Here is a 20,470-nt window from a genome sequence, read left to right as displayed (position 1 = left end):
GCGTGTGGAAGCTCAAACATAATTTGAGTCATTAAAAAAAGGCTTTATATATTGAAAAATTTAAATTTAAATTTTTTCCTATAATATTTTAAAATTAAATTCTTAATTTTAATAATTATAAAATTGATGATTAAATTTAAAATTTGTTTTATTGTTTGGTTTAACCCAAAAGAAAATTAATTTAAATGAGATTCTTGCTTATAAAAAAAAGAAAAAAGAAAAATTGGGGATAATGAATGGAAAGTTACGTAGAGAATTAGTGAAATAGTTATATAATAAAAAACAATGAAAATTAAAAAAAAAAAAGATGGTGGAGAAAGAAAGTGTATTCTCTACCGTCAAATTGGCATATTCGGGTGATTTGGTTTGTGTATGCTTGATGTCATCTGATGTGGGTGTGGTGGGTGTGAAGGATAAGGGGAAATGGAGCCCACGCGTCGACTACACGATCTACTTTCCAAATCTCTTCACTTAATCTCAACCTTTCTATGTGGTGCTTGCTGGTCCTAGTGGATGCTTTTTTTTTTTTTTTTAAATTTATTGATTAAAGCAATTTTTGACAGTTCCAACTTGCTGGTGTGCCTTTTTTTTTTTTACTTTTTCTCTGAATGAGACACGTAGAGTAATCACCCCTCTTTGATATGTAAGACCTCAAAGTCCACCCTTTTATTCGCCAGTTAACAATTAAATATTTTTTAATATAAATAGTTCAAAGGATTTATTTTTACCTACAGATTTTAATTATTTAATTTTTTATTTATTTATAAACAATTTAAATTTATTAAATTTATTAATTTAAAATTTTATTTTTTCTAAACCTTGCAAAATATTTTTTTTTTCAAATCAATGGTTAAAAATCAATATTTTTTCTTATAGGGTTTATTTTTCAATTTTTGATTACTTTTTCAACCCCGTCTCCAATGGTCTTTTCCTCCGAATGCATTCTGTCCCTTCAACTATCTCTCCCTTCTTTTATCAATGATTCAAGCTAGGAAGATTTCTCGTCTTCCCTCGCCTCTCTCTCCTTCGACCAACAATTCGAATTGGAAAGACGAGAGTCTTTCTCATCTTTTGGCTTGAATTGCCAACCATATGAGAGACAAAATGCATTCGGAGGGAGAGGCTATTGAAGATGACGTCAAAGACATGTTCGGAGATTGAAGAGTAAACTTTAATAGAAAAAATATTATTTTATAAATCTTATTTTGAAGAAAAATTATTATTTTTTAGAGTTAAAAAAATAAGATAAAATTTTAGTTTATTATTAATATTATAGATAGAATAATAATTTTATTTTTTAAATTAATAAATTTAACGATTTATAAATAAGTAAAAAAATAAATAAAATTAAATAATAACAACTTGGGAACGAAATAAACATGTGATGGAAACAAGTTGGTTGGCCGTATAAATAAACTCTTTTTTGGGTCAAAATGATTTCATAACCTTATTTGACAAAAGTAAAATCGTATATTAAAATTACTTGTAATCCTGTGTGCTGGAGGACTGTTTTGTGAATAGCAAAGCAGGATAGTAAATTAGGAACAATAAAAACAGGGAAGCACGTGTGCCTTCTTGCGCAGATGCTTTTCAAACTTTTATTCTAATTTTTTTAATAATTTGTCTTGTTGTAAGGGCCTTTGTCTTGTCCCGTTGTCGTACTTTCTTGGCAAGCAATCGATTGCAAGACCAATTTCGATTCACACGATATTTTTGTGGCGGCTACTTTTCTCCAGTTTAGCCATTCACTTCACACTTATTTATTCGTTTTTTCTCTTCTTCCATTATGCCAAATCCCTTTTTTATCTTAATCGAATTTTGGTTGATCGCCGGAGTTTGGTCGTATAAAATTAGGCCAAAGAACTATTCCTTACTCAAAATATTTTCTGATGTTAAGTTTTTATTTTTTAATTTTAAAAAATTATTTATTTATTTATAAATAATTAAAATTAATAAGACTTTAATCTCTTATATTTTTATTTTTTTCATTCTCTAAATCTTTAAAAATAATAATTTTTTCTATATATCAAATTTTAAAAAATAATATTTTTCTCATAAGGTTTGGTTTTCAAAATTCAATGCGATCTCCGGTGCTTCTCTAATGACATCTCCTTTCTCTTTCTTTGACAATCTCTCTTTCACAATTTTCTCTTCCGATCGACAGTCTTAAATCTAACAAGAGACGATATTTCATTAGAAAAGACAAAATATTTTCTTCTTGACAAATACGAGCTCGTCTTTATCTTTTCGATGAAATTGAAAATTATTTTCGATATTAATCGATGTTGTCTAAATTTTTAAATAAAAAAAGCTTGAATGTCGGATTTGATATCAAAGATTTGAAAATTAAATCTTAAAAGAAAATTATCATTTTTTAAAACTTGAATTAAAAAAAAAATTAGTTTTCAAAATTTAAAAAAAAAAAGATTAAATTTTAGTTTTTTTAATATTATAAATAAATTAATAACATTATATTTAAAATTATTAGTAAATAAATATATGAGATTTTAACATAAGATAAAAAGATCCATTGGGTGGAAATAAATCCTTTCGCCTAAAAACGTAAGCTTTGAATCAGCTATATCGTCACATGGTAAGAGTTTTCGTGTTCAATGCCTAACATGGGTGGCCAGTACGGAATTTTTGAAATTTGTTTTTTTAAATATATTTATGATAAGGTTTGAAAATTTGTACGGGCTAATAATATTACATGGTTTTTGTTTGTTTTTTCCAAAAAGGACAAATACAAAAGTAAATGAGAGAATCCTTAGGACCTTAGCAGTTCAATTTTTGACGAGATAGTGTCTGGGGACTGGCGAACAAGATTGGACAAAAGATAGAATCCCATCACATTTAATGCTACCGTTTAAATTCAGCCACGTGCTTCGTACTTTATTAACGGACGGCCTGTGCTAATGGAGTGGTGGGCTTGTAGACATATAAAAAGCCCAGGAAATTTTACCGAGAAAACCGCCCCTGTTTTACCAGCAATACAAAGATGTTGACTCTTTAATCTGATCTCGGTTATGGTGCAACTGTGCAAGCACTGTGTTAGAAGATGAGGGAACTGGGAACCTTAAATCAATGGGACCTAATCTGAACTTGAATTACATTGACTCGAATTTAACGCAATCCCAAAGCTTACATGATCACTAATTTGATCACAGAATTAGAAACAGCATGGAACTTAGTCCCGTTGGGCAGCCGCACCTGTGCTCATTTTTTGGGAGACCATTTCTGAGAGATGACTGTTTCTGATCTTAGAACAACTGTTCTATCCTGTTTGAAATAACATATCATAATTAATTTATGGCCAAACGACTATTTCCCACCCAAGGTTTGATGATTTCTCAAGTTTCTATCCTTTAACTATGGAAACACCAAACACCCACTTATGACCAGTTAGATTTAACAAAACTCTAACGGTGATAAATTTTATCTCATTTTTCCCCCTAAAAGTTTAAAAACTAACATTTTTTCCCTAAGCTAAGTTTAAAAATATCACATTTTCCCCCCTAGGGTTTGAAAATATCGCATTTCTCCCCTGGGGTTTATCTCTCTGGCGCCATCACCGGCCGTCTTCCCCTCCCGACGGTTTCTCTTTCACCGACGGCAGCCCTAAACTCTTGCACTACTCATCCGACGCAGAGATAAGTCGTCTGGGAAGAGAAATCGTCTTCCCAGACGACTTATCTAACGACGACGATCGCAGTTTTCTTCATCGTAGTTGGAAGATTAAGCCTGATCGCAGTTGGAAGATGAAGACGACGACGACTAGGAAGATGAAGAACTTCGTCTTCCACGGCTTCTCCGACTCCGATGGGGGGTCCAAATGGGAGGAAAGAGATCGTCGGAAGGAGAGGATGTTTCGGGAGGGAGAGATCGTCGGCAATGGAGCCGGAGATGTCGCCGGAGATTTCAAAAAATAACCCTAGGGTGAAACTGTGATTTTTTAAAACTTAGGTTGGAGGAAAATTTTAGTTTTTAAAGTTTAGAGGGGCAAAATAGATTCTATTTAAGTTTATTTTTAATATTATAGAGAAAATGATGATTTTACCCTTGCCACCGTTAGAGTTTTATTAAATCTATCCGGCCATAGGTGAGTGTTTGGTGTTTCCATAGTTAAAGGGTGGAAACTTAAGAAAACATCAAACCTTAGGTGGGAAATAGTCATTTGGCCTTAATTTATCTATCAAACAAATAATTAATGAGTATTTATTTACTTTCTTACACAACCATTCATCAGCTTATATTCATAGTCTGTTTAACTTAACCACATTTTTCATGCTCACGCATTACTATAAACTCAAGTCTAATGCAAAATGACTGGAATGACATTTCTATATATCTATGGGTATTACGTTTACTCCTCTATTAAAATTTCATTCCTGAAATTCATATGAACAAATCGAAATGACGATCTCTTATGTCTCTCTTTATTGTACTCTCTACTCTTGTCATGAAGTTGTGGAATAAGTTAAGTGACACTGGCATGAATATTGGACTTGGTTTGTCCGCGTTTAGAGCGGAGGTAATTGAAATGAAGGAAAGAGTAGCTGGAGAAGTAAATCAAGAGTTTTATTGATGGAAGATTGTAGGTGAAAGATTTAATGGTAGTGAATTTTTTTTAATTGAATCTCATATTGAGGTTTCTTTAAATGTTTCCCTCCAGATATGGACTTATCTCTAAATTTGAAAAGAAACAAAAAAGACCAAATTCAATTCAATGGAAGCGGGAATTATATTCTACACCACCGTTCCATGGAACCTCAAACGCTCCTTCCCTCGGAATAACCGTGATTTCCCGCGCTTCATCAGGGCTTCAGCAAATTTACAATCACAGGTTCACAAATCAATCACAAGTCATTTTCTCTTCTTTGATTCTGCTGAAAATTTTATCATTAATGCACAATTTTTTATTTGATTTTTCGAACAGAAAAAAAGTTACCAAGGACCAAAGCCGAGTAAAGATTGGGCAGCCGATTGCTCAACGAACAACGACGACATTATTCGGAGCCTGCCAATTTATGTGAGAGGAGTGTCCCTCTTGGCTGTGCTCTTCAACGGAACCGTTTCGGATATAGCTCCCGTGGCTGATGCCAGTAGGTAATGTCTGTTTATCTTCCGTCTTTCAACTATAGCAATTGTTTATCTACATCTGACACTGTTTGCGAAAACGCCGTAACTGTTTCACGCCATTGACTGTTGGTCAGTTTCACCCAATTCTTTTGAACAAAGACACTTGCATTTTATGATCCGAAAATCTGTAAAGAATTATAATTGTAGTTAGGAATTCTCTGGTATAACTTGGATACAATGCTGTAGAAATCACTGAAAACGTTTATTTTATCGTTTTTTGGAATTTAAACTAGTTTTGGAGAGAAAACTACAAAGCAAATGCATTTCTTAAGTTTCATGTGTTCTTGTGTTCATAAATAAGTAATTTATGGCGATTGTGTATAAAATGCTTTCTAATACAATTTACTCTTTATGTTACAGTAGCGTAGATTATGAGAAATTTGCATGCTCAACTTCGTTCCATGAAATGTTGAACAATTGGGATATGAAGGGTGGAAACTATAGATTTGAGCTCATTCATGCTCCAATTGATTTATTTATTTTTTTTGGTAAGTCAAAAAATTAACGTGGAGGAGTGGCTGTCATGGAAAATTTTACAGAAACAAGTACCAAGAGTTCTCTTGTTCTGATTTCTTTTTATTCTGTTTCTTTTTTTTTTTTTTTCCAAAGAAACAAATTATCTGCTTTTTGTCGGTACTGAGTGTTACTGAAAGATACACGACTCTCGTGATCAGAGTATGTTATGTATGAATTTATGCAATTTTAATTTTCTTTACAGTTCACAAGCCAGAGTGGGTTTATTGACCATTGCTTTGGTTGTGACCAATATATTATTAACTGGTCTTGTATGGTTGTCGATCCAGCCAAAGTCCATTAATGTGCTGACTGCTCCACATATGCTTTTAACTTTTCTATTTAAGACACACAAGCTCACATAGAGTCTGATAGGGAGACAATATTAGATGAGTTTTTTTAGTAGATTGGCTATTGATATTTCTTGCGTTTGTCAAATTATGGAGGTTTTACTTTTCTTTTGCATCATTGAAAGGAGTCACAGAAAAAGATGCAAAAATCAATCAGAATGACTTGAAATTATTATGTGAAGGATTTTCCTGTCTCTGGCATTGTTAAGAAATAATGCAAGTTCTAAAGTTTTCATTATTTATTTATTGTTTTAGTATTTTCAGTCAACAGGTTCTCTTTAGTTTGGACTTACTAAAAACATACTAGTTGCCCACTTGCCTTCCAAAGGATCTGTCTATCAAAGTGTTATGAGATCTGGAGCACCTGAAGAAGATTATTTATTTAGTAAAAGATTGTCAACCAGGTTCTCTTTAGTTTTGACATGCATCTTCTTAAGATTATTTATTTTAACTAGTTTACCATGTTATAATCTTAAGAAGATGCATGTCAAAGAAAATTTTTATCAGTATGAACATCTTTTATATCTTCTTTGCAGAGAGTTACTTAACCATCCTATTTCTCTATTGTGGTAGGTCCAAATTACCCTTTTTGCCTTCAAATAAACAGGTTATCATGCTTACTTGTCTCTGAATAAGTTGACTTTCCTTTCATCTTTATTCGAGAATTGAGACTCAATAAATTCAATCTATGTTTCTAGTAAAATGTTTAGTTTGCTAATCCTTTAATCTGTAAATTTCCCTCCCATATTCTATTAACTAGTTGATGCTCGCTAGAAACTTGAAAATTGCTTTTCCTTTGCTTTTTTGAGGTCAAAATGTTGTTGTGTTTCTCATTCTTAAAAACTTTAACTATATTCTATGTGAATCCATGTCTATATTCATCAATTGTGATACTCTTAGCACAATGAAACAAAACTAGATTGCTGAAGCAATTTTCACTTCGTTAGGCAGTGATCCTACAGCCACTTGGAGACAAAAGACTTGCAATAATTGGTGGAGACACCTTCTCAACTCTTAAATTTTCATATGTGTCATTTATCCAATGAACATTTATTTTTATAAGGTTTGAATCGATACTTAAGTAACTTTGTCTTCTTTTTCTCGCATCAACAACTTTCAATTTTTGTCTTAGCATCATTGATGTCTTGGTAGCTGGTATTTAGGCCGGTTCACCTAAAAGTCAAGTGGTTCTCATTTTGCTCCATGTATATTTTGGTATTAATCACTCTATTTTCTCTTTAGAGAGAAGGCATTGAATATCCACTGCCCTTTTTCTTGAATAACATCAATCCTCATACTTAATAAATTTAAAGTGAACTAACTTTGTTAGGATGTCCTGCCTTTTTCTACTGTCTTTGTTAGATGGTTTCTACTGAAACTAACTTATATTTTTGGTGGCAAAATCATTAACTGTGAACTGCCTCTAGTTATTGTTGATTACCCTGTCGATTAATCAATTGGGCATGCAGCATGCTATCATTTTCTTTGTTGTGGGTTTAAGGGTCAAGCAGTAATGACTCAAAATCTTTTCTTTTCCCTATAATTTATGTTTAAAACTTTCTTCCACATTTAGTCTTGATTGCATTCATTGGAGAGAAGCTGTATGCTACACTAACAAAATATTCAAATATAGTTCCTTTGGTTGTGGATGAAGGCATTTCAAAGTGATTAGAACAAAGTAATCACAAAATGGAGCTAACATTTGCTGTAGCCTTCTATAAGGTAGTTTTTCACACTTTTAATACTTCCAAGTTTCCAAATTATGAAATTATTGTAGTTTCCAATTTATTTTCTCCTTTCCTTTTGTCTCTGGGATTCAAATTCATGATTTGAAAGTATCATCAATAATGATTACCTAACCATTATGCTTTCTGGTGTCGTATGTGTTTGAAAGGAGGGCAAAGACATTTGGCCAACTGATCATCAATTTTTTTCCCATATCAACTGAAAATTTGATAACTTCAAAGTTTTTCCCCTTGGCACATGAACATGACTGTCTATTCTGATTTCTGTTTTTGCTGCCGAATTAAACTGAAATGAACTAAAGAAATTGAATAGATAAATTTAATGGCAAATAACAATTCTTCATTTCTAGATGTCAGGTTTTAGGAGGGAAAATTATTGCAACCTATCTAGATGTCATGCTAGGTGGCCTTCATTATGGCAGGTCGTCTAATTATATCTCTGCAAAAGAATTAGCTATTTGGGAAATAAAGAATAGTAAATTGAACTATTAGACTTGAGCAGAAAGGAATGTGAGCATTGTTGTGCCATAATGCTTTCAACCTTGGCAGGCTTGATGGATTAATCATGGTATTTATTGTCCTATCTTCCCATTCTAAATGCTTTCAGTGTGGAGTTTATCACATTCTCTCGTGAGGTATTTTTATCTTTTTCTTCCCTAATAATAGAGATCAAGTTTGTCTCTGCCAATCTGATGTTGTCCTTTGTTTCCTGATTATTGAGTTATGGTAGATATCTTTTTTGAATGTTGAGTCTGATATTGCAACTAGGGCAAGCAAAATCAATACATTAGGTAAGTCAAAAATTTAATCTTGAAATATAGTCGTTAAATTTGAACTTTTACTCTCATACTTATAATCTCTCTTTTTTGTTACTCCCCTGTAAGGCAATTGAGTAGCACTTTTTTACAAGTAATATGCATCTTAAAAACTTAGATGGAAGAAGTCATCCCTTCTGTTTGCAGTAATGAGAAGATTCTTTTTATTTTTTTCTTGTAAGGGCTTCTTTTGACCTGCTTTGGAAAGTTATATATTGATATTGATATCATATTATGTCATGTTTCACATTTTTTTAACGTAAACTTTGATATTTTCTGAATTTCCCAGGTACTTTTCCGTAACGTAATATGTCATATGCCGAAAACAAGTGAACATGATAGATGATCCCAATTGGATTAAGGTATCCTTCAGTACCTTTTAATACAAACCAGACAGGAGACATGAATCAATAAATCTGTCAATAAGCATAACAAACATAGGGCAAAATTTTAAAAAAAAAAAAAAATCATCTCTTGCTGTCATGAATTTACAAAGTGTAAGGCCCTATATTTTCTCACCCTATAGAAACCAAAATATTAAGATACAGAATGGGTAAAAAAATAATGAAAAGAATGAATATAGCTTCTCGTGTGATTCCTCTGTTTTACAGGGGCACCAAACTGCAAGCACCCGTATGCGTATTTCTCATTCCCAGGGCAGGGATCCAGTGGCGGGATCAGCAAAGTTAGCCAAGACAAAGTCTCTGAGGCCGGTGTCCCAAACTTCACAGAACTGTAGCCGCCAATTCGGAGGTTCAATTGCTTTGGTCCCTAACCCTGGAGCCCTGTCCTTTGACCCTGTGTTTTGGTTCTCTTGCCAATCAACAACATAGGTAGCAACTCTTCTGTAAAACTTGGCTCTAAAAGTTTCCCAGACCTGATATTTATAGTGGTTTATCACAGCAATGTTTTCAGGCATATTCATGTACCTATAACCTGCTTGCAGGCGAAAGTGATGCACCACATTGAGAAGGTTAGCATTGAGCAAATCTGGGCGAACGATAGACTTATGCCGCTCTGGGCTTTGAAGCCGGCAACTGTAGCCTACGGTCACACCTTCCACCGGATGCGAGCTCAAGCCAGATGGCCCGAAGCTATGACATGAAGTTCTAATCTCTGCAACTGTCTTTGAAGATGAAACATTAGCAACCAAAGATTGTAGTGAATTTTGTCCTGGAAGCCCCCTTCTATGATCACGAGGAAAGTAGAAAAACTCATCAACATCAAAGAACCCCACCCACTTGCATTCATTTCTTGCTCTTAAAGCACAATGCGAAAAACCTGCTTCCTGGGTTTTAATCCATGGCCAGTTGTGCCTACTGACATTATAATTTTGCAGGTTGAGCTCTTTAACCACATCTTGAATGCCATCATCACTGTTGTTATCATAGATGAACCAGCGTTCAACCCCAAGCCAAGAATGGTACATAATCCACTCTCTTATAGAAGACGCCTGATTCCACAGCATGGTACACACACAAAGCTCATACTTCCTCTTATTCTTCTTCAGCTGGTAGTAATTGGAATTGTAAATTTTTGCCACAGACGGGATCGGAACATAGTCTTTGTAAATTCTCTGATGTCGCCTCTGCCCGTAGAGTCTGGAACTTCGAATTCTGGCCACAGAAACCATAGACCTCCGATCTCCTACACCCAGAGCTCGCCCATTCGAATTAACACGAACAACTGTAACTCGAATTCCTTGAGCCCTACTTGGATTTTGCCTTATACTACGCGGCAATAAACACCTGACAACTTCTTGTGCAGCAGCAACTGCATCAGTCATTAGCACAAATCCTTCATTTTTTCCCCCACTTCCTAAAGCAAACTGGCATCGAAGAAGGGTATGATCAGACTCTTTATGGGGACGAAGATTTAATCCTTTAACAAACACAAGCACTGTCTTTCCATCCAATACAGCTGCATAAGCCATTTTCTTCCAGGAATGAACCGTCTCATTGCGCCTCAAAGACCAACCACGGCCAGCCACAACTTCCTGCCGCTTCAAATCAACAATGGCTGAATAATTGACAGGCGGAAGTGGGCACCTCGCCACCCATCTAAACTCATCATATTCATCAATAGACAACAAAGGCTTTATTTTCACAGTCGCTTCTTCTGAAGAATTCAAGCTTTTATAGTAAATACAATCCAAAGTCTGAGTAGGAGCAATTTTCTTAGACACCATTAACAAAAGGTGGTCAGGAAACAACACTCTCTCATCTACTGCTAAAGGAAACAACTTAAATCTACGATTGAAAGAATCCTGTACTGAATTGCTCGGCAAAAGCGAAATAGTAGGCACACTCAAAACAGGCTTAAACGACACCGCTCGAATCGGTAACCGATCTGAAGACAAGCACAACAAAAACACAAGGAAAGAACAACACAAGATTAGAGACCTTACAGACAAGTACTGGGCGCGTGAGTATGGTCTGTAGACACGCTTTCGTTTACGCCTCTGCTCAGAATCCATGTGTAAAAATGTTGAAGGTTGGAGCTGAAAGGAGGAAGAAGAAGAAGAAGAAGAAGTAGAAGAAGTTAAAAGATGTGAGGTGAGATCTGTTGTCAGAATTTAAGTTGAGTACAGAAAAAGTGGAACAAGCAAGAGATCTGGTGCCGACAGCTTTTTATCAATCAAGTCTATCGAAAAAAGCGTAGAAGGCGTTTATGGCTGCCGTGAAGGGGCTGACCAATTACCGTAGAGCAAAGAGCTGGTGAATAATCCTACCATTATTGTTGTAGTTTACTGACTATAGCGCTGTACGCTACTGGTGAATAATATTAAAGCGAGAGGTATTATGGCTAAAAGTCGTGAGTTGAGGTGGAGTTTTTATTTTGTTTTCTACGTTGTTGCGTGAGACGGTGAGAAAATGAGATGTAGAGATTTTATCGATTTATTTGTCAGGAAACGTTATATGAATAAATAATAATATATTATTATATAATTAAATAATTAAAAATAAATTAATATTTAATAAAAATATTTTTTAATTTATGTATAAAATTATATATAAAAATTATACTCATACTTTTACGGTAATTTAGTTAGAGGTAATTAAAAAGTACGTAGGTTGCTTTTGCTTTTTCTTGGGACAATTTCATAAATAATAGCATACTCACTTGTAAGATACGTTTTTAATTTATAATTTAAAAATTAACTATTTAACTTAAAAAATTTAAATGGGTCAAACAACTACAACTAATTGGTGATAGTGACTTTTGTTTGCGGAAGGTCCTTATTTTATGCCTACTTTCGTATGGTGTTTTTTTCAAAGAGGGTTGGTGTTGTTGGACCAATGAATAACAAGACGAATTTTCCTAGTAAGCTAAAACAGAAACTAGGAGGAGTTATATATTCTGCAACGAAATTTCTTCTAAATGCTTTCAGCTACCGATGAGTGTTATCGAGATTCCAATGCTTATTTTTTTATTCCATATTAGTACTGACCTTAAATACTTTATTCTTCCTGCTCTTACAGCGAAGCTTCTGACAATTAATGTGGGCAGAGATTAAAAATAAATATTAATTTTCGCAATCTTCCATTTCCATTACAAGAAAGATTAATATACTGCAGCTGCACCCCCTCCCCGTTTTAGAAAGTAATAATTTACCCTATTTTTCCTCGTTCAAGGTTTAAAAAATTAATATTTTTTCAGTATGCTACCGATAGTTAAAAACGGTAGGGCTCTCCCTCTCTTCCTATTTCTCTCTCAATTATGATCTATTTCTAATTATCATCGATCCCCTTCTCTCTCATCTCACTTACCAACACATAAAGAGACTTAGATCTCTTATTTGTGCAAAAAAGAGACTTAAAACTCAATCTCATCATATATTGACCAGTGAAAGAAAGAATGTACGAAAATAAAACATAACTGAGAGAGAAACCAAAAAAAAGAAAGAATGTTATTATTTCTAACTACCAATAGTTGTTACAAAAACCTTAGGAAAATATAAATTTTTTAAACTTTGAATAAAAAAACTTTGTTAGTTTTTAAATATAAGAGATGAAAATGTGATAAATTTTTAAAAAAAATATTTTTATTCAACAATAATTTCATTTTTTATAATAACATAAAAATTTAATAAAACGATAAATATTTAAATTTTTTTATAATTAACGGATGAAAAATAAAGTTTACTCTAAATCTTGGGTGGAACAGTTCCTGGCTGTAACTATCATTCCCAAACCTTCCAAACTGACCCTGTAACTTTGGGACGGTTTCTTGTTCTAATTTTGGTTAAAGACAATTCATATCATCTTCTATTGTAATTTCAATCCCACACCAAATGTCTGAGTTGTTTTAAATAAACGATTGAAAACTTTCCGGTCTCCAAAATTTCTACGGCCATAATAGAGCTCTTCATTTTTGTAACTTTTGTTAATATAAAGAAATTAACAATCACAATTGCTTCAACGAGAAGAAGCCAACAATAACATTTATTCGTTGTTGTTTGTTGATAAATATTTCATTTCATTTGAAATTGAGGTATTTTTGTTTAAAACATTTGGGAAAACGCAATTGGCTTTTCATTTGTGAATGTGCCAAGCCAAGGGAGAGTGACAGATTATAATTTGTACTTGCCGTGCCCTGACCCTCAACTACGAATGAGCTTACACGGGGATTCCTTGAAACGAGAACATGCCCTCAGCCCTATTCACATACGATTTATCGTCCATTACTTCCTCCCTTTAGAGAGAAGCAAGAAATGGAAGAATTTTTAAAGACAGAAGCAATGAATGACAAGCCAAAAGTAATGCGTGAGCTTTATTTATGTACAAGGCAAACTTTTCTTTCACCAATTGCATAACTTATGCCAGAATGATAATATTGGGTCGACTTGCTCTGGAAAGAAATTGCTGCCTCTAAGACAAGGATCTAAAATTATAAATTCTACTCTTATTTAATTAACCAAAAGATTGGATCAAATAGACGAGTAATAACCAAAAAGCTGAATCAAATGAGACTTTACCTGCAGGCACCTCGAAGCCTGACTTCACAAGGTTGGTTTCATTTTTGTATCATTTTCTTGATTTAATGCTCCATTTTCATACCTTTCGTCAATCCTCATCCAGCTCCAAAGATGTTGTCTCTGCTAAACCCAAGTGGTGAAACATAACTTCTGTTCCATTTAAGTAGATAATCTGACGCAGAAAAAAGACAGCAATCACCAAAATTGATCTTCAAAAACAGATTTCATAGTCAAACTGAGCAATCCATGAAACTAAGCTTAGTAATAAGCATCAGGATATGTTGGGAATAAAAGTCAATAGAAATTATCTAGACTTCCTTGAAATACAAATATAGACCACTAGTAAGTTGGGGTAGTATCATAATTAATAGATAAATAACAATGATAGGAAATATGGTTGGCTAGAATTTATGTTAATTTGAGCTTCATTGACAGTAATAAAATTCTAAGTTCATTGCCTGGACCAATAGCCAATGTCCATGCCAGAATTTTCTCAAGGAATTATAGGTAGAATGAATATATGAAAGGGCTAATGCCCTAAACTACACTAGCAGAGTAATCAGCAAGATATGCGGTGAGCATAATAATAAGATATCCAATTACCTCCTATTTATATTCACTTGGGTTTTAGAAACAGAAAATGGAGAAGCTCCATCAAGGCCATCAACTCTGCAACCTTGCCACCTCTCAGACTCATGGATGATGTTCTTCATGGTTCTATTTGAATGGAACCCAGATGTCTCCCTTAGGCCATGCAAATCTGACAATGAGTTCAAAAAATAACCACCTCCATGTAGGTGCTGTAATTTTCCGTTATCTCTGTTGTATGTTTCAGTGTCGGCAGTGTTATGTATGGCACGGAAGCATTCCATATTCCCAGACGAAGTCAACCTTAAGGTGGAAAACCGACCTTCTGTCCTCCTCCAAAACTTAGAACTCAAAAATTCTGTGCCAGGCAATTTGCAGCATGTGTTTTCTGCATATTTTTTGTTTGGGATCATTCCACTTGATAATGCCAAATCGTATGACATTTTATCCAGAGCCATCTCCAAGCCTTGTACACGTGTCTCTAGAGAATTTATCCCACTCTGGGAGCTCCCAATGAATCTCTGAATTCAAGTAAAATTGAAAAAACATAACAGTAAATTCATAGGGTGCATTAACTACAAAAAGAAAATGGTGTTAATATAGCAATGAAGGAGTATGGACGAGAATCCTATAAAAAAACTAACCAAAAAATAATTAAAGCAATCAACTTGTTCAAGGAACAACTGCTTGAGAAAACATATGGATGAAGAAATATTAACCAATGGAAAGTGATTAATCTCTACAAGGGAAGTCCACAGGGGAAATGTTTTAGCCGAAAGGCAACATGGAATACTTCTAACAAAATTACACATGTAAAGCTGCTTTATCTCATTTGAAATATATATGAGAGCCCAAAGAAAAATTGTTTGACTTATAACAGCAAAACCTTACAGGGAATAACAGCAGTAAGTCACCTGAAGAAGGTCCAATAGACTGGACTGCTGGTTTTCAATCTGAAGAAGTTGTTCACGGACCATAGAGAGTTCCTCAGCATCTTTTGGGTCCTCATAAACTTCTTCAGTACCTTCACTGGCCACATAATCTGAGTTCTCATTATCGGGACATGGGACCACCCTAGAACCTAATCTGAAACCACCAAATTTATAAAATTTGTTGTTGTGAGTTTTGCTGAAGAGTGCTCGTTTGGTTTCTGGCCAAGAATTTGCATTATTCCCCTTCTTTCGTAATTCAGGATGACAAGAATCACATATGGTGATATCATCTGCACAAGTCACCTTGGAAGGAAAGTGTGGTACTGCAATTTCAACTTTCCAATCAGAGGGTTTTCTATCGTCTGACGATTTATGGAGCCTTGGTGTGCTTGACCTCCTGTTACTACTTCTCAAAGTAACTTCATTTTTGGCAATGGTCCCATACGAACTATCTGATGAAGGTGAACTGCAAGTGGGAACCATTTTCTCTGGTGGTGGACTTTTAAAACCAGCATCTTGGAAACTTTTAGTGATAGAAGGAAAGCAACCGCCAATAACATCATCTGGCTCCAGATAATCATATCAGAAAATAGCATCATGTAGTAGAAAATTTGATTTAAACCTCCGACTTTATCACTGAAACTGGCCAAGTAATTCTTGAAATTTGTCCCTCTATCCGATAACAGTAAAATTTAAATAGCAATAAATAAATAAAAGCATTACCCGTCGAAGAAGATTTAGATTGAGACGGTGCGGAGACCTTGTCAGAATCATCAGGAACCCCCTTCCACAGCTCCAATGTACGATTCATAGTCTCTCGAACAATCTTTATCTGTATTACGATATAAAATCAGAATTCAGATCCAAATTATTTAAAGAAGAATTAAATCTATCACCACTCCGTTTGGTTTCTGATAATTTCAACTGAAAAAACGTTAGAATTTTATTTTATTTTATTTTTGAATCTTTTTCATATAGACTCCTAATCTTTCCATTTGGTTTCTGAGTAAACCGAAAATAATTATAATAATTGTAATCATATAAATCGACTGATAATTACATTTTCTCCTATTTTCAAAACCATTTTCTTTGTAACCAAACAGAGTCTACGGCTTTACCTTATCAAATCTACTCCTTTCGAGTGACATCAAACACGCGTTTTTATACTCTGAGGCTACGTCTTTATCAACGAAAGCCACCTTTCCCAACACCTCGGCAGCGGCCTTTCTGGTGGCCCAATCATCACAACTCAACAACTCCCGAATAAACGGCACCAACCAATCCAATACTCCCTTGTTTCTCGCTCCACCAACTTTAACAACACTTCCAATCACTCCCAACACCGCAGCTTTCGCTTTAGACCCCTCGCTTTTCACCACCTTCCCCAGTCTGGGCAACAACTTCTTCAACTGCTCCACTTCCGGATTCGCAGCCGCTTCTATCGCGGCCGACAAACACATCGCTCCGCCGACCTGCGAGTTCGCGTCCTGCTCTCCAAGTATCAACTCTATCAACGGTCTCGACACCACCGAAAACGATGGTTTCGTGATGTGTGATGACATGGCAGTCGTTGCGACAATGCATGCGGATCTCACGGAAGAATCAGGGTCCCGTAACCGGCGGACGACAGTTGCGATCATTTTAGAGAGATGCGATGAGAGAGAGTTTCCGTGTGACTCAGAAAGCAAAGTCAGAAGGTTCACGCATTGTTTCCGAACCGGAGACTTGCAAGACGAGTCGGTGTTGTGTAAGCAGCTGATAAACGAGGAGAACGATTCTTGACTTAAGGTTTTGGCTATGGCCTCCAGCTCGATCGTAGCTAACGACTGTGTGTCGCGGTCAGCAAGTTTATTGAGGCACGTGATGACTCGTTGTTTGAGATGTTGAGCCGAAGGAGGAGGTGGACTCTGAGTTGGAGAGGATCGTTTTTGCGAAGACATTTTGACGTTGATTATTGTGCGACACTCCGTTCGGTTCAGAGTCTTGGCGTTCAAGTGAACCGTTTCGGTGAAAAACGAAATTGAAGGAAGCTTTAAACGTTTGAGAGAGGCTGAGAGAGGTATCGATTGGCAAATTTCAACCGATAAACCGGTTTTTGGGAACTAAAATGAAAAGCGCGGTGAAATGGAATTATAAGTAGAATTATGCTAAATGAGGGACATGGGGGGTTAGTTGAGTAATTACACTGTTAATATTATTAATTTTAATGCAAAATGAAGCCAGCTAATTTTCCCATAATGTGAAAGCATTGTAATTTGTCAAAACTTATCGTTTTGCATCAAAGGCCACATGGGCGACCACGTGATTTCACACACTATCGATTTTTATTTGCCAACAAAACATTATTATTTGTTACCAACATTAAGCTGTGAGCAGTCATTGGATCAATATCAATTATCAAAATTATATGATAAAGAAAATTTGAATCGGTGACGGTAAGGAAGAAGGAGAGATGGGAAGCAGAATTGGATCGATATCCAATGAACCGAATCTAAAATTTTTAGTAAAAACACAAACATTAATGCTGCGTTTGACAAGTCACAAGTGTAAAATATGCCATTTTCTCCATCTGCATTATAATTTCAGTTGAAATCCATCTCCACAGTGTCTAAGTAAATCATCAATAGTGACCCAATTTCCTAATCAATAATGACCCTTTTTTAATTAAAACATATACATTTACAGCCCAAATTATCCATGTTTAGAGTATGGTGCATACTCCAACGTCTATTCTAAGATTGGCAGAAGTTCATAGCCCTAATGATGTGCATTTACTATTTTCTTCATCGATAACAGACTACAAAGAGAGAGGAGAATCAGAGATATATTTGGGATCCGGGTCGTGAATATTGAAGGGCCATTGATGAAGAAGCAGACAGGAGAGAGAAAGCGAAGCGAGCTTCTGAGTCAACAAACTTGATCAGAAAGCTCAGATATGAGCTCATTTTGCTGTTACCAGAGAAGGTGCTTTGTGGAGGAGATCATGCGGAGGTTCCTTTTGGCATCGACACGTTCAAAACCAAAGGCTTAAGTAGAGGTGGGTAGTGTTTGGTTGACTCACACTACATGCCCAATAACTTGGTTATCACATTTACCATCATCATTCAAAAGATAAGCCTTCACCCGCTGATTAATAATCGAGAAAATATCCTTTCAGATCAAATCTTTATACCTACCAGCCTACTTATTTTTTACTGAAAGATCGGTAAACGGAAACAAAAGAAGAAAGATGCCCCGAGAAATTAGGCTGTATAGAGACAATGATATTAAAGGATTAATGCATGAAGAAAGAAACAGAAGAGTTATCATTAGAAATCCCCTAATTTGAAGGGCAAAAGAAGGTGGCATAAAAAAAGTTAGAGTTTATGTGACACTCTGTAGAAGCGGTTTGGCAGCTTTTGAGTTCGTGTTGTTGTTATCAGACCGAAAGCACCGCTGGCTAGATGCCTAGATATCACAACAAGACGCCAATCTAAATATCAACTGTTTCACTTGCAATTTGAATGAAGCTCATCAACAAACATGACAAGCTTATGAATTTTAGTTGTACGTAGCATTACAAAGTCAACAAGTTTTATCCCTTGAGATTCACTTTATGTTGTTAAAAAATTACAAAAATCTTAAAATAAATGAATGATAGAATAATTTGCTAATATCTGTATGGATTTTAATAGCTGACAAAAGCCTTGGGTTGAATGGAAATGAGGTGAGTATATTAAAGATAAATATGGGCAAGAAGAGGAAGGGAGGTGCAAATGTCAGAATTATTAATGATTTAAATGTGGAAGCTGAGTACTGGGGTTGTACATTTCATGAATATGTAGTTTGACTGAGAAGCAAACGCCAATTGATAAGCTGGTCCTTAGATTGATAGGGCATGGCACATGGGGAAGGCAAAGACATGACTAAAACCATCGAATTTCTTCAGTATTGTTTTTATGTGTGGCATGTGTGTTTCCCTTGTTAGGCGACACTTGCACATGCAGCTTCAGTGCGTTGGGAAGACGAAAGCGAAATGTGTATGGGCTTTTCTTTATTTTGGCTTCATTTCATGCATCGCAAATGAAACTATATTTACGAGAGTCTGACCATTGGCAATGGCATCTCCCTATAAAAACATTCTCTCCATGGATGCCCACTGCCACGTGATCATCAGTTGGGTTTTAGGTCCAATGGAGTAGTCTCTGTTATGATCCTCTCGGCTATATTTGATCTGATTTGTTTATTTTATGTGATATTTATCTGTGGGGGTTCATGTTCTTGCATCTTACATTGCATTTAATCTTTTCAAACGAGGACATCATGATAATAAGAAGGTAACCCTTCATCTAGATGGTGATTTGACATGTTATTAGAATTTAAGAAACGAAGTTTATGATTGATACTAGTGGGATCCAAGATTAATGAAGTACGAAATAGTTGCTGTGCTGCTTTCTGGTAAGACATAGTCGCCCTTCCTTGGTCTCTCTATGCTCGGAGGGAAACCTTCATGATAATTTAATAAAATGGGTAAGGATTATCTTCTCCGTTGCGTTCTTATAATTAATCAATGAATTTTATTCAATATCATGTACCTTAATAATTTAAATATGAAGTCAATAGAGGACTTTGATCCATGATCAAAATTTACATTCTAGAGGAGTTCATGGTGGAGGACCTATCCCAAACTTGTATGGTACTGCAAGTGGGTGGGTGGGTCTTTCTTCTTAAGGGTGGCCTCGGCTTCTTCCGGCGGCCATTAAATAATGTTGTTGAGGTTTTTAGTTAACAATAACTTCCAATCTTCCACAAAATAAATTAAGATAATGACAATCGAAATTAAGTAAATAACTTTATTATCTACTATATTGATTATTAAATACAACTCAAATTACATGAGTGAATAATAAAGACAAAATAAGTTATTTGGCCTATAATTCAAGCGTCTACATCTACAATTGTGTTACTAGTTGCCTATAGGGAATAATAGGGTTATATCGTAACTTTGTATAACTTTTTTCTTCGTCTCTCTACTTTGTGATGATCCTTCATGTTTATAAGATATAGATGTTAAATTACATACAAATATGATATCTGAGTATTCTTAAATCAAATATGATTTTAAATATTTATTTATATTCTAGTTAAACTTATAATAGAATAAGAGAAATTAAATTAAATGATCATTTTACTTTTTTATTAAGTAAAAATGTCTATTTTTTCTATTCCTAAGCAAAAATACCCTAATTTTTTTAAAATACCAAAATTACCCTTCACCACATCTATATAAACTCTCTCACTCTCATTTTCATTACATACAATTCTCATATCACTTAAACACTCACTCTCACTTTCATTTTTACTTAATATCAATTATTACAGGTTTGTTTGGAAGAAAAAAATTCGTATTTCTGAATTCGAAAAAAAAATC

General features: G+C 34.9%; 3 protein-coding genes across 3 annotated transcripts; 1 reads left to right on the top strand and 2 right to left on the bottom strand.

Annotated features, from left to right (window-relative positions):
* The first annotated feature begins 4,726 nt into the window (after positions 1–4,726).
* On the top strand, positions 4,727–5,947 carry LOC123214346 (protein COFACTOR ASSEMBLY OF COMPLEX C SUBUNIT B CCB4, chloroplastic-like). Its single transcript, XM_044634093.1, has 3 exons — positions 4,727–4,843; positions 4,937–5,106; positions 5,500–5,947. The coding sequence occupies exons 1-3, from the start codon at positions 4,727–4,729 to the stop codon at positions 5,642–5,644; spliced, it is 432 nt and encodes a 143-aa protein (XP_044490028.1). The 3' UTR covers positions 5,645–5,947.
* Positions 5,948–8,914: 2,967 nt separating this feature from the next.
* Positions 8,915–11,403, bottom strand: LOC123214494 (glycosyltransferase family 92 protein RCOM_0530710-like). Its single transcript, XM_044634288.1, has one exon. It carries the CDS (start codon positions 11,036–11,038, stop codon positions 9,209–9,211), a length of 1,830 nt encoding a protein of 609 aa, XP_044490223.1. The 5' UTR covers positions 11,039–11,403; the 3' UTR covers positions 8,915–9,208.
* Positions 11,404–13,308: 1,905 nt separating this feature from the next.
* LOC123213274 (TORTIFOLIA1-like protein 4) lies at positions 13,309–17,177 on the bottom strand. The gene is made up of 5 exons (XM_044632672.1): positions 16,179–17,177; positions 15,784–15,892; positions 15,043–15,623; positions 14,144–14,649; positions 13,309–13,712 (listed from the first exon to the last, which is right to left on the bottom strand). Exons 1-5 carry the CDS (start codon positions 16,998–17,000, stop codon positions 13,700–13,702), a joined length of 2,031 nt encoding a protein of 676 aa, XP_044488607.1. The 5' UTR covers positions 17,001–17,177; the 3' UTR covers positions 13,309–13,699.
* Between the last annotated feature and the right edge of the window lie 3,293 nt (positions 17,178–20,470).

The sequence above is a fragment of the Mangifera indica genome, chromosome 4 (genome assembly GCF_011075055.1).
Source record: "Mangifera indica cultivar Alphonso chromosome 4, CATAS_Mindica_2.1, whole genome shotgun sequence".
NCBI classification, from domain to species: Eukaryota; Viridiplantae; Streptophyta; class Magnoliopsida; order Sapindales; family Anacardiaceae; genus Mangifera; species Mangifera indica.
This window is presented reverse-complemented; position numbering and strand designations above follow the sequence as displayed.

Excerpts from the sequence above, each read along its gene's own strand:
- LOC123214346 (XM_044634093.1), top strand. The coding sequence starts at position 4,727 with ATGGAAGCGGGAATTATATTCTACACCACCGTTCCATGGAACCTCAAA. Across the intron at positions 4,844-4,936 it reads CAGCAAATTTACAATCACAG|AAAAAAAGTTACCAAGGACC; the intron begins GTTCACAAATCA and ends TTTTTCGAACAG. Across the intron at positions 5,107-5,499 it reads CCCGTGGCTGATGCCAGTAG|TAGCGTAGATTATGAGAAAT; the intron begins GTAATGTCTGTT and ends TTTATGTTACAG.
- LOC123214494 (XM_044634288.1), bottom strand. The coding sequence starts at position 11,038 with ATGGATTCTGAGCAGAGGCGTAAACGAAAGCGTGTCTACAGACCATAC.
- LOC123213274 (XM_044632672.1), bottom strand. The coding sequence starts at position 17,000 with ATGTCTTCGCAAAAACGATCCTCTCCAACTCAGAGTCCACCTCCTCCT. Across the intron at positions 15,624-15,783 it reads ATCTAAATCTTCTTCGACGG|ATGATGTTATTGGCGGTTGC; the intron begins GTAATGCTTTTA and ends ATCTGGAGCCAG. Across the intron at positions 14,650-15,042 it reads GTCTATTGGACCTTCTTCAG|AGATTCATTGGGAGCTCCCA; the intron begins GTGACTTACTGC and ends ACTTGAATTCAG.